The 13,623-nt window shown below is 35.6% G+C and overlaps 1 protein-coding gene across 3 annotated transcripts in view; it reads right to left on the bottom strand.

Moving 5' to 3' along the window:
• Positions 1-13,623, bottom strand: part of PHIP (PHIP subunit of CUL4-Ring ligase complex) — a 114,365-nt gene that overhangs the window by 89,181 nt on the left and 11,561 nt on the right. For all 3 annotated transcript variants that reach the window (XM_084752382.1, XM_084752381.1, XM_084752380.1), the window contains exons 5-6: positions 8,566-8,716; positions 8,379-8,477 (exon numbers count right to left, since the gene is read on the bottom strand). In XM_084752382.1, the coding sequence (XP_084608508.1) occupies positions 8,379-8,477; positions 8,566-8,716 (250 nt within the window). The remainder of the gene's footprint in view (positions 1-8,378; positions 8,478-8,565; positions 8,717-13,623) is intronic.

Genomic DNA, 13,623 nt, shown 5'->3' with positions numbered 1-13,623 from the left:
AGAACCAGACCAAGAGAGAACTATGTTGGAGTTCACAAAGCTGAAAGGAATTGGAAATCTGAAGAGCACTTTGACCTCAGATACGAAGATGCAGGATTTGGAGTTTGTTCAGTCGGCCTGTGATGTCACTGCCTACCTGCCATGGGGCATGGCCCTGCCCAGGGCTATATTAAAGGACAAATCTACCTTGCCCTCCCTCTTTTATTCTCCCCCCTCATACCCCTTTTCCCCTTTCCATCTTCCCCCATGCGCATTTAATAAACTCCTCTATAATATTAAAAAAAAAAAGAACTTAGAGTTTGCCCTGTTGGTTTTCGGTGTTGCTTTGGCCCAGTATTTTCTTCACTTCATTCCTTTTCCTCTCTTTTGGAATGGTAATGTATATCCTGTACCATTTTATGTAGGATGTATGTGGTCTGCTTATAGATTTTGATTTTACAGGGGGGTACAATTAAGAGATTGCCTTGAGTCTCAGAAGAGACTCTGGATTTTTAAACAGTGTTGATACTGTGAAAGACGATAAAGATTTTGAAATAAATGCATTTTGCATTATGGTATAGCCCTAAGCCTATGGGTGCCAGGGAGTGTAATGTGGTGAGGCCTAATAGACTCACATACTTGAATGGTTAGTCCCTAGGTAATGGAATGGAATTCTTTGAAAGGATTAAAAGGATTAGTGCATGTGGCCTTGGGGGATGTGTGTGTGTCACTGGGGGTGGACTTTGAGACATTCAAAGCTCATGCCAGGCCCAGTCTCTCTACCTGTAGATTAGGATATAGCTCTCAATGCTGCTTCTCAAGCACCATGGCCAACTGCAGACAACCATGCTAACTGTCATGAGGATAATGGATAGAACCTCTGAAACTTTAAGTAAGTCTCTAATTAAGTGCTTTCTCTTAAAAGAGTTGCCTTGGTTACAATGTCTCTGCACAGCAATAGAACAGTGACTAGAACAGTGACTAAGACAGCTTCGAAAGACTTTTCACCCCCTCAAATACCCAACCAGTATACCTAGCCTTTCAATTTACTCATTCTCTTTCCTATTCATCTGTGGTTAACAACTGTGTTACGCTAATCTATGCCATTAGTAAGCATTTTAGTTTTATAATTAATGACATTTTAATATTTCTGGGTATTATTCAATATGAGTCTATTTAAAAATACCTTATTCCTGATTATTTATTAACTAAGTTTGAGGAAATTAAGAAGTAAAAATGGTAGCTACAAATTTCATTTGAGAATCATTGGCTGATACTGACATCTTTCATTATCAGTTTCTATAACTTGGCCAAATTTTCAATACAGATATTAGATGTACCAAGTTCATTTAAGGAAGGAGGAAAAAGGACATAGGCTTATGCACATGCATAAATACACAAACACAGCCACAATAGAAAAACATAACTACATTTCCAATGACAGTAAAAATACATAGAGCAAAAATCAGCAACTAATCACTAGAGCAGAAATACTAAAGTACTTAGTAAAATTGACAAACATTCAGATAAAACTGTAATAAATTACTCATGTTCAAAGACCAAAATGAGTCATTACTTTTAAAAGATCTGTAAGATGATGTAATGTTTGACACCATTTCTATTCTAGTGTAAGAAGCCTGCTGTGTACACTAGAGCTAGACTCACCAAAGCAAAGCCTACCTATCAGCTCAATGAATACAAGAAATGTAGCTGCAAATTTCAAGCCCAGAGAAACAATGTCTGTGACAGAACAACTAGATGAGAAAATGAAAAGCAAAATACATAACTCCAGAAAGTATCTCCATACAATTTACGCACCTGACCCCCCTTCTTTTTGATACAAAATAAAAACGCATATAAAAAAATCATTGGGGTATTTTAGCGTAAGTTTGTTTTAAATAATGTTTATTATATTAATTTTATTATTCTACCTTGTCTAAGTTAATTCTGAGACTGTTGTTTAAAAACCACTCACACATGAACCTTCTGAAAAGCTTCCTGGAGTAAAATGTTAAAGTAAGTAGGATTTAAAATAATAAACATCAAAATGTTTCCTAAATTAAAGTACAAAAGAATAAACTATAACTAGGTTTCATGTTAATCTCCACAATGTAAAAAGGGGCTTTCTAAATATAAAACTTAAAATCAGTAGTTGTAAAGACTTTAGCAATCTATGGAACTAAATTTTAATTACAACAAAGTGATAAAAACTTAAACGAGCACATGAAAGCAAATTATCAAGTGTAGCATTTTCAATTCTAGTGAAATAACTCTGTATTCATGACCAAACATTTGGAGAACTATTTCTCTATGATTCCAAGTTTACTCTAAACAAATACATCTCTTTATAGGATGATAATTTCTATCATACAAATGTACTATATGGTATAAATTATTAAAGGACCACAAAAGAGTTCTAATGAAAAGAATGTATGACAATGGCAGTTTAAAACAAAACACCATAATTTTGTAAATCACAACAGTAAAAACTATACATCAAATACATTTTTAAAAAATGATTGAAAAATAAGAAAGCCATCAACATCTAGCCATCATAGCTAGCGAGGCCCATGGTAGAAGGACTTCAATAATGTCCAGTCTGGGCCAGAGAGGAGGCCTGATGGCTAAAGGCACTGGCCCCAGAGCCTGAGGACTTAGGCTGGATCACCAGGGTAATACTGGTTGTCTTCTGACCTCACTGTGGCACAGGTACATATATAAATGAAAATAAGTGAATTTTAAAAAGCAAAATACTAGCAGGCAGAATTCAATAATGCTGAGAAATGTCAATGTGTAGCACATCTGTAAATAATGGCTCACAATAGACAATGTTAACTCAGGACGCATATGGTGCCAGGGTATATTCTATGCTGCTTATATTAACATAAGGAAAAGAAGACCAAAAGGAAATATCCCAACCTATTACCATAAAAACATTTTTTGTTTGTTTGTTTTACAAAACAGGATTTCTCTGTGTAGCCTTGGCTATCCTGCAAAAATTCATTCTGTAGACCAGGCTGGTCTCAAACTCAAGAGTTCCACCTGCCTCTGCCTCCTTGAATGCTGGGATTAAATACATGCACCACCAATGCCCAGCACACTGAATTTTTTTTAAAGCTTAAATCAAAGGTTGGTTTAAAAAAAAAAAAAGACATAAGATTTAAGAAATTTGTGTATCTAATCACAAAAAATCATTTTAAAAAATAAGCATATTAAAAATATGAAAATATTATTATTCTACAGAAAATGCCTACTGTCCATTTTACATGACTGAAACTGATATAAAGAATTTACATATTGTTCGGCATAATGGAACATACCTGTAATCTCTGCGTTCAGGAGACTAAGGCAGAAAAAATGCAAGTGTAAGGGTACCACCAGGATACCATGTCTCCAGAAACATAAATAACAACAACAGGAAAAAAATTCACCCATCAGATATTCTGATTTGTAAGACAGAAGAAAACAGGCCCCCAATTTTTATTTTATTTTATTTTATTTTAAGTTTTATTTGTAAATACACTCACTGAAGGGCTGTGCTCAGTGAGGAAAGTGTTTGCTATGCAGGCATAAGAACCTGAGTCACACATGATGGCCTCGGTGCTGAAGAGGCAGACACAGTAATATCCAGGAAACTTGCTGGCCAGTAAGCCTAGCAGAATCCATGAGCTTTTCCAAAGTTCAATGAAGAAATTAGGTGAAGAATAATACATTATGACATGGTACCATATCTCTGGCCTCTACATGTGTATTCCTATTTTTGTACCTGCACACAAATATAATTATGTAGGGTCAGGCCCGCTCTATGCACACACACAACTTCACTGAGCTTTTAAAGTAAAGAAATATGTATCAAAGATAGTTATGTTGTTTTATTTAGAGAGATTTAAAGGAAAAATCTAATTCACTATAGAAACAGAAAATTTATCCTGAAATTACATTAATAAAGCCATTAGCAGACTCTGACAACCTAGAAATTCTAATTTGGAGGTCAGATAGCATGTGAAAAACATTTCACCAAAACTTGCTTCATTTCTACAGCACCACCTGGAGCGGAACAAGACAGATCACATAAGGAACAGCAGCTCCAACTTCAGCCAAAGTCAACGATTACAGTATTAGAAGGACAAGCGCATAACCACTTTAATAATAATAATGATGGTGAAGAGAGGTAATGGGGAATAGAAGATGGAAATAATCTCTCGAGCAACAAAACAACCATGAAAGCTTTTCTCCTTATTTTACTTATGTAAGTAAAAGGATTAGTATACTCAGGAGCTACTGCAAATCCTCACATGCTCAGTGTTGATGTTCAGTTCTATTTTAAAACAACAGATTTAGTAAATACTAGAAGAAGTATAAAAAAAGAGAAGTTGTTGAAATTTCAGACAGGAACAAATGATAATCCCAAGAATTATGCAAATAAGTTTCATGGGCTAAGTGCATAAGAAAGGAATAAAAAGAAAAAATATTAGTGACTATAAAACAGTATTTATTTTCCCCTTTTCTTTCCTAGAAATCGATCTGCTACTCAACTAGAAAATACTACAGTGTAACAATAGTTTTAAATTTTAAGTATTGGTAAAAATCTTATTTTAATAAAAATTCTTTAAACTTTTAAATTTTTGGTTGCTGCTGGGGATCAAACATAGGGCCTCACATTTCCACCCTTAAAAAGTTAGGTAGTTTTTTTCTATGTAAAACATCTCAGTCGTTTACCTTTGAGCCAACTAGTATCTACAGAGCACATATGAGCCACATTTAGGCAATAGGATGTTAACAGAGAAAAGAAGACATGGTACTTACCCTTGTGGAGACTGAGTCAAGCAAGGAAGAAAGACAGGAAATAAGGACTTACTTACAACAATGGTAACTGTTACTAAAGGAAAATTTGAAGCATATAGCAAAGGTTCCAAACATACGGGAGGTGGGGGGGGGGCATTTAAGTTATTTTTCTAAAAATCTAAAAACTGAAAAATAGCCCCCAAGAAATATATTTTTGGAAAGGAGGGGAATGTATTCCCAGGTTGAGAGAAAACCATGTACAATGGTGTGGGGCCTTAAAACAGCATTTAAAAAGTAGAGCCAGAAGATGGCTCAAAGGGTTAAGGGATTTGCTGCAAAGCTGAATACCCAGAATCCTAAATTTAATCGCAGAACCTACATGGTAGAGAAAACCATTCCCACAACTTGTCCTCTAACCCCTACAACAAATGTGTAGCATGTCATGCACACACTACACACAAAGAAAATAAATTCAATGGAAAACTTTAAGACATCAGCTTCAGAGCTTGTGGACAAGGTGCTACAAGTTTATAATTCCAACTCTGGAAAGCCAGCCTGAAAGACAATGAGATCCTTTCTCAATAAAAAAGGAAAAAGAATGTCAGGTGTGGTGGTGCACGCCTTCAGTCCCAGCACTCTGGAGACAGAGGCAGGCGGCTTGATTTGAGTTTGAGGCCAACCTAGTCTACAAAGCGAGTCCAGGAACAGTCAAGGCTACACAGAGAAACCTTGTCTTAAAAAAAAAGGAAAAAGAAGAGAAAAAGTCCCAAACACAGTTAAGTGTTTGGCACACCCATTCCAAAAAGACAAGTGTCAAGAGAAAAAAAGTAAACAGAGAAGATGTGGCAGATGCATTCTAACTAAATTCCAGTGAAAATATGTTTAAAGTTTCAAGGAGAAATGGATGGACTTATGTAAGATTTACTTTAAGATAATTTACTGTAACTTTCTCTTAGCTTCAGTGAAAAGGAAACTGGAAGGGATACAAGTGAAAGCAAAAGCTCATTCAGTGAAACACATCCAACTACTCAGACAACAGAATCTGATTTTAGGGATATAGCTTAGTTTGTCGAGTCTGTGTGCTTTATCCACGAACAGTTGGGTTTGACCCCTAGCCAAGATAAACCACATGTGGTAAAGTACACACCTGCATCTCAGCTCTCAAGAGATAGAGGGAAAAGAAGCACAACTTCAAAGCCATCCTCAGCTACAAATCTAACATACAGAGATACCTGTAATATTCTTAAGGAAATGAGCACCTGATTTAAAATTAAATGACTTATCTGACAACATGTAACTTGAAAGAATATACCATGCTTATTTCCACAGTTCCTAGACTAAGACCCACTTCCAAAATTTATTATACTGAAATAATAAATAGACACAGCTGGTACATTAATGCATAAATAATTTCACAGAAGCAAAAAGGTGTTATCTAATAGTTACATGAAGCCGAATGCAGAAATGAAGCCGAATGCAGAAGCTACAAACCAAAACAACCAGGGAGTGCAGTGAATTTGTTACCACTCACCTACATTTGGTTTCTTCATTTATTAAAAGGGGTCCCTTACACAGCTGCTATGAAATGCAGATGACACTACTTATTCTATGAACTCAAAACTATTTTATACTAACATTTGTTTATATATATAGGCTGTCCCTAAGCAATCAAAGAATTACGTGTTATGAAAGTTAAGTTATTTTGTGGGAAATTATTTTATTTCAATGAGTCTTACTTGAAGACTTGAACAAATCACTACTATATAAAATTTATTCAGCCTGACTATCAACTTTGTAATTTCCAAAAATTTCCCCAGGAAATTCAAAGGATCCTTGTAAAAACTAGAAAAATCAAAGACCTTATGAAAAGATATATGAAGATAAAAACCCAACATCAAACTCAGCAATCACTATGGAGAAATCCATGGTGGGAAAGGAGAGGACAGGTGGTGAGCACATCCTAACCAGTAGTTGGTTGCCTGCAGACACATCATGGGGTAGGAGAATAGTTCATCATGTCTAAAGCTTAAAAACAAATTTGATCAACTGTTTACTACGAAATGAAAACACAACTCTTAAGAGCACTAAATTCCCTATGGAAATTGTTATTTTAAAAAAATGTATGACTGTGGTTAACCGTAACCTGAAACGGAAATTTAAACAATAAAACTCTCCTATACTGCAAACACGTCTTGGGAATATAAAATTCTCCTGTTTTATACAGAAAAGAGCGGTGGGTGTGGGGAAATGACCTCAGAGAAACAATGTCCCACTCCACTTATAAATCATAGCAAAGTGAAATTTTTGAAGTTAACATTGTGCCAAATGTAAATTAAAAAATATATCTAAAGAAAAATAAGAAACAATACAAAAATAGTAAGTGGAAAATGACTAAACTATAAAGCTATTATACTAAAACCATGACAAGGAAAAGCACAGGAAAATAAATTGTGAAAGGAAAACAGCTACTAAGAAAGCAAGTTGGAATGAATGTGCTTAATTGAGGAAAGCTGAGTAAGGACTAAGTATAGAGAGAAAAAGTATGAACTGAAGGGAAGAAAGGAAAAGCAATGAATAGAGAAAACTGAGGGAAAGCTGATGAATAGAAAAGTGTAAGTAATTTATGAAATTATTTTAATGCTATATTAATACTAAAATGTTAAATTTTACCAATAAAATATAAATGATCAACTATAATTACACACCATACAAAATCAGAATATTTTAAGAGAAGAGGTGAGAGGAAATGACCCAGAATGTATCATAGAAAGAAAAAGATGTAAACACAGACAAAAGGGTAACAGACTAAACCAAAAAAGTCCTGCATTTGTTTAACAAGTTCTAGAGAAGAGAAAGAATGAAGCACTTATTTTAAAATAACGAGAATTTTTCAGCTCCAATAAAAGACATTACTCAGGAGAGTATACATAAAGGAAGAAGCTAAGACATACGAAGATCTCTAAAAGCCAAGAGCTGACATAATGGTAGATGAAATAAATATCTCTAAAATATCATAATTTACCTTTTTATATTTCTTTGTGAAGAGGAAAAGTAAAGTCATATAAGTAATATTATAGGATTAGAGACTACACTGGGAGAGAGAAAGGCAAGAGACAAGATCAAGACATAGAGGCCTGAGGATTTTCTATTAGTTCACAAGACAAAAGGTAGTAGTAAGAGGAGTTAGGCTGTGTCTAGAAAGCAACACAAGAGGAAATCTTATTTTCAAGTTTGTCCTCTTTGACACTTTGGACAAAAACATGGCGTGCTATTAAAAGAAAACCAAACTAGTTGCTTGCTAACAATATAGCTAACTTGAATTATTAGAGTGATTACCTTACATAATATAATTTTTAGTAAGGAAATTTTAGGATAAATAAAACGTTAGTGAGATGACCAGTCTTCATAAAAAACAATGCCTATAATTCCAATTGTATACTATAAATTCACTATTAAAACTACTTACATAAGAAAATCCGAGAGCTTTTTCATCTTTGAATGTTGATATACATAATATGTACATGATATAATCTTCTCTGATAGCAGAGTAACTAAAAACTTTATTTTCAAAAATTCTTTATCAAGAGAACATCACATCATTAGGCTCAACTCACCAATGCTAGGCGGGCTGCCATAGTTAACCGGAGACTCTGGGGGCCTTCCACAGTGTAGTGCAGCCAGAGCAGATCCTTTCCATACTACATGCTTGCAGCCTAGTAAAACATATACTTTATGAGTACAACAGTAAAATACAAAAAGTGAGAAAAACAAGGTTCAAATTATAGCAGAAAATGCTCATACTTTTATTTGTACGTAACAAGGACTGTCTTCCAGCTCCTAATAAAGTTTGTACTCCAGGAACACTCTGAGGGATTTCTTGTTCAAGAAGAGGTCCCAGTCGATGACAGATTTGCAGCAAGTGATCAGGTGCAAGGTGTCTGTAATACTTCACCTATTTTGTCAAAAACAGACGTGGGCATCCATTATATCCCAGGCAAACAAAAACATTTGCTATGTAATGTTAACTAAAAGTTTTAAAAATTACAATCTGTTTACAATAGTCAACACTCCAAGAGAATGTTCAGATTTTGTTAAACCACTTACAATATCATTTAGTACACCAAGAAAGAAAAAGATGCCATAAATTAATGTAAACAAAATGCAGTAAGTTCTCTAAATTAACCTGCTGGCCAATACTAACCAATGGCAAACATACAGTTTTTGGAACTGTGAAGACAGCACAGTTGGCAGAGCTGCCTAGGAAGCACGAGGCCTCGGGATTTTGTCTTTAACACTATACACCTGGGATCTGATGGCACGCACCTATAATCCCAGCAGTACAGGGATGTAGATCCTCCAGTGTAGGAGGCCTGCCTGGGATGGCAACTCTGAATCACCCCCACCCCCACAAGAAAGAAAAATATATTAATACTATATGTATTTTATTTGGATTTTCAAAAACTTAAGCATCAACAATGACAACAAAAACTATAAAATTGGTGTTTTAAAACTGCTACTATATCTCTAAGATAATTTAAAATTAAAGGTTTTCATAATACAAAACCTAAGGATTTCTAATATACCATCTATGCTAACTTTTGCTGTTGTTTTAGACACGGTTTCTCTATGTAGTCCCAGCTGTTCTGGAACTCACTATGTAAACCATGTTGGGAGCAAAAAAAGAAAATTAATGACTTGCCTTTGCCTCCCAAGTGCCGGTAAAGGTGTGCACCACCATGCCCCATCATGCTAAATTTTTATTTTGCTAAAAATAAACTTTTTCATCATCAAACAAGATTCAGCAGCATTTGAAACTATAATCCTCATACTTTTTATTTCATCTTTTAATAAGCCTCAAAATCCAAAATTAGTAAAATTAGAATGCATACTATCTTACAACTTTACACTTACCTATCAAAGTTATGAAATGCACCCCATTTTAAAATAACACTCAAGTAAGGTGCCCATTAAACATGTACTGAATCCCAGCACTCAGGGAGGCAAAAGGTGGGTGGCTGTGAGTTCAAGGCCAGCCTGGTCTACAAGGCAAGCTAAGTTTTACCGTTTATCGTAGTTTTTTCCAGAGCAATCATCATGGTTCTCAGTACTTTCTTTTTAGTTTCATTTTATTTTGTTGAGACAGGGTTTTTCTATGTAGCCTCAGCTGTCCTGGTTTATGATAAACAGTAAAACTTGACTTGCCTTTCACTGCTATTTCCTTCAGTGTGTGGTAGTGGTTTCCAGACGCCACATACATGGCTTCACAACAGAATCAAAGACTAATGGTCTGAGTAAACCAGATATTAAAGATTCACAAAAAGCCACTTCCTTCATAAATTTGATTTGAAAAAGTGTAACATAGATGTGATAACATGAAGTTATACTACTACACTGGTGTTTAATAGATTTCTAGTATATTAAACATTACTGGCAAACACCAGTAGAGCACAGCACACATAGACAAGGGAAGCACAATGATTTGTGCAGGTGAGAAGAGGCCTGGAAGCCCAAGTTTTTTCAAAGTATTTCGCCCATTTGGACACTCTTAATATGAATTTATTAATTCATATTGTGGGGGTATGTAAATGTTAAATATTTTTATTGTTTCTCATATTATCGTTTATATTCTTTTTATTTTCCCCTTCCTCAGTGCTGGGCCTAGAACTCAGGGCCTTGAGCACGCTTGACAAGCATTCTACCACTGAGATACACCTCTACGTTTATTATACTTTGAAGACTAGTGTAAATATTTTTCAAAGTTGGCTAATGAACATCCTTCTAAGCTGGAGCCAATAAGAGAAATAAATCTTCCTCAAGAAGACATTCCTGTTGTGACCTTAATGTGGAGCCACACTGTCACACTGATAATTAAAAATAGCAGTCTAGAATAGGTGTGTGTCTGTTTGCCTGTGTGTGTATGCGTATGTGCTCAAAAAGGCTTGGCAGAATGAATACCTTTAGGAAAAATATGCACTACAAATTATGTACAATATACTCTCCTGGCCAGTGTCAGTAACTCTAAGAAACTAGATAATCTGTGTTTAATTATGTTTAACCCATAACATCCTTAACCTACTTAGCCACAGCACTACCTCCTCCCCACTATCTGTCACACTCGGAACATACCTTAAGAAACACTATTGAGTAGGAAATAAAATTATCTTTAGTGTTTAAAAGAAAATAAAACAAAATAAGATATTTAAAATTATATTTATACATTTTTGATTGGTCCCAGAAAATTATGGATTCTGCATACAAAGTGATTATAGTTAGCAAAGTTACCTAAATATCTCAAAGGATTTTGAATGTTCTTACCACAAAGATATGGTTAAGTTTATCAGGTGAGGGATGGATATGCTAAACACTGATTGATAACCACACAATGTATGTGCATCTATTACTGTACTTTACCTCATGAAGAATTACTGTGTCAATTAAGCCTGGGAAGATGGTTCAGCAGGTAAGAGTGCTTAAAGACCAAGCAAGGGATAGGGAGCAGAGTTCAAATCCCCAGAGCTCATATAAAAATCTAGGGGTCACGCATGCTTATAACCCCAGCACTGAGGACAGAGTGGGCTGGGGCTTACTGATGGCCAGCCTAGTGCCAGGATGAGCACAAGGCCTTGTTTCAAAGGACTAAAGTCAGAGTGTGCTAGAGCAGAATACCTGCCATCAGCCTGCCCCTTGCATGCATTGATGCACACAAACACACCCCTTAAAGTACAAAGACAAAAACCAAACCAAAACAAAAACACCAGAACAACAACAGTAACAAAAATCCACTAAATTTTAAATAAGAAAACATGAAGTATTTGTAAGCTTCCTTTTGGACCAAATCTACAAAGTTATTGCTTTAAAAGTTTTTTTTTAAATGCACATGCATGTCTGTGTGTGCCACCAGTGCCTGCAGAGGCAAGAAAGCGCTGTGATGAGATGCCTGATGCCAGGACTGTGCCAAGAGCTACAAATGTGCTGGCCCACATACAAGGAGTTTAATGTGACTTCTAAAACTGCTCAAAATTCCTTTCCAATTTTTCATTTTAGCAAGATGAAGTCCACTACTTGTTAACTTGAGTTTATAATGATCTTGTTTTAGGATACGCAAGCAAAATACCTTTTCATGTAGTGAGCCTGGTAACGTTTTCTACAGATCTCTTCCTTTTAGTAAAATACTGTGAATCCACTTTGACTAAAGCTTTGATATTACAGAATATCCTTACTTTTTCAAACTGAACTTTCACTTTCAACTTAGAAGAGACACATTCAGTTCTTAAATGCTATGCTTTTTCTTCAGCTTTTGAGATATTAAATATAGAAACTGACTTGTCTGCTGGAAATCTTTTCTTTACCCGCCCACTTCCACACCCCATTTTCCTCATGAGTGTCTATGCTTCACTGCCTTCCATGAGTTGTTCAAAGCACCACAGCTCTTTTTTAGGCACAGCCTTTGTTTTCATTTCAATTTCCCTTTATCACTCTTAACACTTTGTAGCACGTGCATTAGCTCTTCATGTATTTTGGTACTTTAAACCTTAAAGTGAGAATTTTGTTGTTGTTTTTGTTATCTGTAATATCTGGGTTACTCAGACCATTAGTCTTCTTTGATGATGTAAAGTCATAAGCCATATATGTGGCGTCTGGAAACACTACCACATACTGAAGGAAAGAGCAGTGAAAGGCAAGCTAAGTTTTACTGCTTATCGTAATTTTTACCTGAACAATCATCATGGTTCACAGCACTTCTTACTTTTGGGGGGGGTGGGTTCCAAGGCAGGGTTTCTTTGTATAGTCTTGGCTGTCCTAGACTCACTTTGTAGACTAAGCTGACCTTGAACTCACAGTGATCCACCTGCCTCTGCCTCCCTGAGTGCCAGCGCCTAGCTCTCAGTGAGAATGTAATGATCACTATAAGCTAGCTAGTCCTTCTCAACTACCTCCTCCCAGTCAAACCTACATTAAGCTTCACGTTCCTTTTCAGTGAAACCCCCAAATCCTGCCTGACCTGTTCTCCATCCGCTTTCAGTTTTAGTCATCCAGATATATTTCACATTCTTTGTCTCCACAGAAACATGTTTTTTAAATAGTTCACTACAAGTCTCATTTTCCCCCTCACTTTTTGCCTTAACCTAAAACTGCCTTCATTCGCACAAATTAAAACCAAACCAAACCAAAGAAAAAACTGTGAGAAAGGCTCAAGAACTCACTTTTAGGCTGGGGCGGGGTGTTGCAAGCTCTCAAAGTAACTTACTATATGGTTCAAGTTATATCACTTTTTGAGATCCCATTTTAGAAATAAAAGGCAGGCAAGGTATTGTTAAGAGGTTAGAGACATTAACCAGTGTGAGAATAGTTATAAAGGGCAATGTAAGATCCCTGTAATGTTGGCTATTGTCTTGGGTAAATGAAACCATATGTGATGCCCTTAGTATTGCACTTGTTGTGTAAGAGTCAATTATTATTTTATTTATACTCTAAGTTATATATTACATTATGACTCACAAATTATGGAATAAAATAAAATAGAATTAACACACAGGTACATGAGTAAACAAGGGCAGGGAAATTGGGATCCAAATGTTGTTACACTGTATCGAAGTCAATATTATCATCATGATTTCACAAAATATTCACACTGGACCTAAGTACAATAGGCTTTCTCTACTTCTTACCTGTGAGCCTATAAATATCTTAATATAAAATTCTATTAAAAAGTAATATTGACAGTAGGATCCCAACTTTCATTTTTAATACAAAAACACTAGAAAAACAAAAGCCTTGTTGGAGTTCACTTGAACTTATGATGTTTTGGTAGGGTTTTTTTGGGGGGGGGGGGTTCAAGACAGGGTTGTTCTGTGTAGC

Source organism: Acomys minous, assembly GCF_964271855.1.
Source record: "Acomys minous genome assembly, chromosome: 13".
In the NCBI taxonomy this organism is placed as follows: domain Eukaryota; kingdom Metazoa; phylum Chordata; class Mammalia; order Rodentia; family Muridae; genus Acomys; species Acomys minous.
The sequence above is the reverse complement of the archived record's forward strand: the minus strand, read 5'-3'. Positions and strand labels throughout refer to the sequence as shown.